This window comes from Ictalurus furcatus, chromosome 10 (genome assembly GCF_023375685.1).
Source record: "Ictalurus furcatus strain D&B chromosome 10, Billie_1.0, whole genome shotgun sequence".
Taxonomy (NCBI): domain Eukaryota; kingdom Metazoa; phylum Chordata; class Actinopteri; order Siluriformes; family Ictaluridae; genus Ictalurus; species Ictalurus furcatus.
The window spans coordinates 13,690,690-13,694,366 of NC_071264.1; the positions used below are offsets into that span (position 1 = coordinate 13,690,690).

Here is a 3,677-nt window from a genome sequence, read left to right on the forward strand (position 1 = left end):
GTTCATATCCGGTTGTCGCTAATACTACTGCCCTTGTGGATGGAGCTAGCTGTGAAGCTAGCTAACTAGCTGTTGTGTAGGAAATTATCCTATATTGCGGGTTTCCTTTACATAGATTTATCGAGACGCATATCTGGATCTAGGTTTGGACCGTGTGACGCCATGGCAGCTAGGATTTTTCCAGTAGTCAAGTAAGTTTTTTTGTCTTAGTGTAAAATGACACAGCGGAGGATGCTAAGCAGTTAGCCAGCTAGCTAATCAGTAACAAGTTGGTCGGGTATCGACATCATCTACAGGTGTATTTCATACAGACATAGTCTGACAGTCTGTGTTTCGTTATATACTGGAATAATATTGCATTTTTATATTGAATATAGTAACCTTAGTGTAAATTAAGGCCTTATTTGAGTAGCGTTTACTAGGGGGAGTTCAAGGACAGCATTGCATGTCTATACTACCCCTTTATTCAATAATGTAATACAGATATATATTCCGTAAACTATATTTTACAAAAGCATTGTCTTTTTATACATCATGATCTCATGATTCTGTGGTTCAATCTGCCATTCAATTAGCCCTAATAGAGCTCAATGATACTAAAGTTACAAACTGATGATTGTGTGTTTGTGTTTGGACACCGGTGATCAGTGATTGGTCATGGGGGGGACACTGGTGATCAGTGATTGGTCATGGGGGGGACACTGGTGATCAGTGATTGGTCATGGGGGGGACACTGGTGATCAGTGATTGGTCATGGGGGGGACACTGGTGATCAGTGATTGGTCATGGGGGGGACACTGGTGATCAGTGATTGGTCATGGGGGGGACACTGGTGATCAGTGATTGGTCATGGGGGGACACTGGTGATCAGTCATTGGTCATGGGGGGACACTGGTGATCAGTCATTGGTCATGGGGGGACACTGGTGATCAGTCATTGGTCATGGGGGGACACTGGTGATCAGTCATTGGTCATGGGGGGACACTGGTGATCAGTCATTGGTCATGGGGGGACACTGGTGATCAGTCATTGGTCATGGGGGGACACTGGTGATCGGTGATTGGTCATGGGGGGACACTGGTGATCGGTGATTGGTCATGGGGGACACTGGTGATCGGTGATTGGTCATGGGGGGACACTGGTGATCAGAGAGTGGTCATGGGGGACACTGGTGATCAGTGATTGGTTCGTATAACCAGCAATAGTGATGTGAGCTGGAGAGTCATATCGCGTGCAGGACATCACTCAGATTTGCTCAGAAAGTTGATAGATTTGTTGGGCTCTTTTTTTTTTTAAACACAAATTCACTAATGGGGTCTAAAATGTCACCAAACCAAGCAACAGATTCACTAAGTTTGCAGCACTGCCTAGAACAATTGCTAAACAAGGTTCCTTTATGGACGGTCATCTTGCATTGGGCTTCTCAAGTAGGTAACTCCCATTTTTCTTTTAAGGTTAGCTACAAAAGTGGGCATTGCTGGAGGGGCTGTATACGTGGCCTATGATTCGGGACTGCTCGGTGGCAGCACTGAGGGCTCCGAGGCTCTAAGCAAAGCGAAAGCAGCCATCCCTCCCGCTGTGGACGAGTGGAGTAAATACTTTGGTTTGGAGGTAAAGTACACTTGAAATGATTAGGCATTTAAATTAGCTACATACCAGATCGATTCTGCCTTACTAAAATTGTCAAAAGACTTCATTATTAAAAACTCTTGTCATTCAGGGTCATTAGGACTTTATAGATCAAAAACAAGTCAAAAGGAATGTAAAAATATCCAGTTCGTCTTGTTAAACAGTTTCTAAATAAACATTCTGTGTACATTGGTAATGGACATCTGTTTATCTTTTCAGCTTCCTGCAGCACCCAAAATCGAGTTTTCCCCATGTGATGCTTGGAACTCAGGTAAACACATCAGCTATTCTGCTCTGTGAGATGTGGTTTATGTTGAAATGTTCTGTTGTGTACAATGGAACCCAAAAATGTGAGCTCATGACCCAGAACTGTTGAATGTTTTATCATTTATTATGAAAAAGTGCATTTGTGATTAATTAGCTTAATCTTATGCTGAAATACTGTAATAAGTAAGAAAAGAAAAGGGGGACTTATCAGAAAAGGGGGGACTCATCAGAAATCAATATTTTAAAATAAAAAGCTGCCACAATTATTGGTACCTTTGCATTTTGACCTTGTTAACATACTAATGTTCAATGAGTGATAAGATTGCAGAATACAGAAGTCTCATAAAAAAGAGAGCGCAGAATATAGAGGAATTAGTGAGACGACTCATACACGATCTCTCCAAATCCGACATCTTTTCTTTTAGACTCTCTTCTTTATCTCACCCTACACATTTCCATTAGGGTTTAGTTTAGGGGACTGTCAAAATCTTAGTTTCCCATAATTTGGGCAAAAATCTTAACAGTCGGAAGGGAATAGTATATTATACAGTATATTCAGCTCTAGTCAACCTCACTGTCTCTACACCAGGCCGGTTTAGCAGTCCATTGACGTGCAGAGCAGGATTGTCTGAAATACCCTATTTGATATAACTATGATGCTCTTGGCCTATATATTATTTTTTAACTCGTCAGCTAAAGTTAATATTCCTGTATTTTTGTAAAATACTTTGGTCTAATGCGTTATTGTGATAAGGGCTTTGGAACCCAGAGAATGCTAATTACAGACATTTTCTCATATCTAGAGGGTCACTGGAAATCTTTCAAGTTTGTTAAAACATTCCATATGTCAGGTGCTCAAAAAGGAAAAGAAAAAAGGCTGACTACATTTTAGGACTGTTGAATATTACATTGGAATGACATTATATGCACGGCAGAACTGGCGATGGTTCAGTTTCATGTAGTTCTGTTTCATAAACTGATGAATTTAAGGTTTTTCAAACTGATGTATTATGTCCCTTGATAACTGTACATTGTATGGACTCAGACTTTTGGACTCTGCTATTAACCATGGAATACAAATGTGCTGAAATATGGATTTTCACACGTTTTTCACACAGGAGTGCGGAAGTCCATCCATGCATTGTCAGTGGCTCCAAGTGTGATGTGCGAGTACACCAGTCAAGGCTTGCAGTATGTTAAGGACCTTATTAAATGAACGCTTACTTCTTCATGCTTATAGTTGATTGCAATTATGATTCCTGTGTGTAAGCTGAACGCTAAATGGTGCACATGGAAAATCCTATATGTACAAGTCCTATACTTTAAAAGCTAAATTCAAGGGAAAGACTGAAGATGTGGTCAAATTTCTTTATTTTTAAATTCTGTGAAATACCTGTTCTAAAGGTATTTAAGTAAAATGAGTATAGTTTTATGAATATACACATGAACAAGGGATAAGGCTATATTGCTATTGTATTTATCTTTTCCCTTTACTTTATCAGACCATCTGCATTTTGGTATGTTAAATAATGTACTTTGTTGACTGTAAAATAAACCTTAAGCCTATTTGGAAGGTATGTGCTTTTGTATGTTAATATATGTTAATATAATAATCAGTTTTTGGTTTACTTCTAGCATGTTAGATTGTTATGCACAAAACGGCCCTGAGTGTGCAAAACATTACTCACATCTACTCTGTTGTTTTTCAACCTAATTCCTACATTCCTATATAAATTCCTTTATATCAAAGTGCTATGTAGAAACATTTACCGTAGTTGCTA

The 3,677-nt window shown here is 39.4% G+C and overlaps 1 protein-coding gene across 1 annotated transcript; it reads left to right on the forward strand.

The window, feature by feature from the left end:
• Window positions 1-3,464, forward strand: micos13 (mitochondrial contact site and cristae organizing system subunit 13). The gene is made up of 4 exons (XM_053634764.1): window positions 1-191; window positions 1,455-1,611; window positions 1,849-1,900; window positions 3,015-3,464. Exons 1-4 carry the CDS (start codon window positions 163-165, stop codon window positions 3,110-3,112), a joined length of 336 nt encoding a protein of 111 aa, XP_053490739.1. The 5' UTR covers window positions 1-162; the 3' UTR covers window positions 3,113-3,464.
• The last annotated feature ends 213 nt before the right edge of the window (window positions 3,465-3,677 follow it).

What these genes read in the sequence shown, in the direction of transcription:
- micos13 (XM_053634764.1), top strand. Translation starts at nt 163, where the DNA reads ATGGCAGCTAGGATTTTTCCAGTAGTCAA. An exon ending in AGGATTTTTCCAGTAGTCAA is followed by an intron (nt 192 to 1,454) that starts GTAAGTTTTTTT and finishes TTTTCTTTTAAG; the next exon opens with GTTAGCTACAAAAGTGGGCA. An exon ending in GTAAATACTTTGGTTTGGAG is followed by an intron (nt 1,612 to 1,848) that starts GTAAAGTACACT and finishes TTATCTTTTCAG; the next exon opens with CTTCCTGCAGCACCCAAAAT.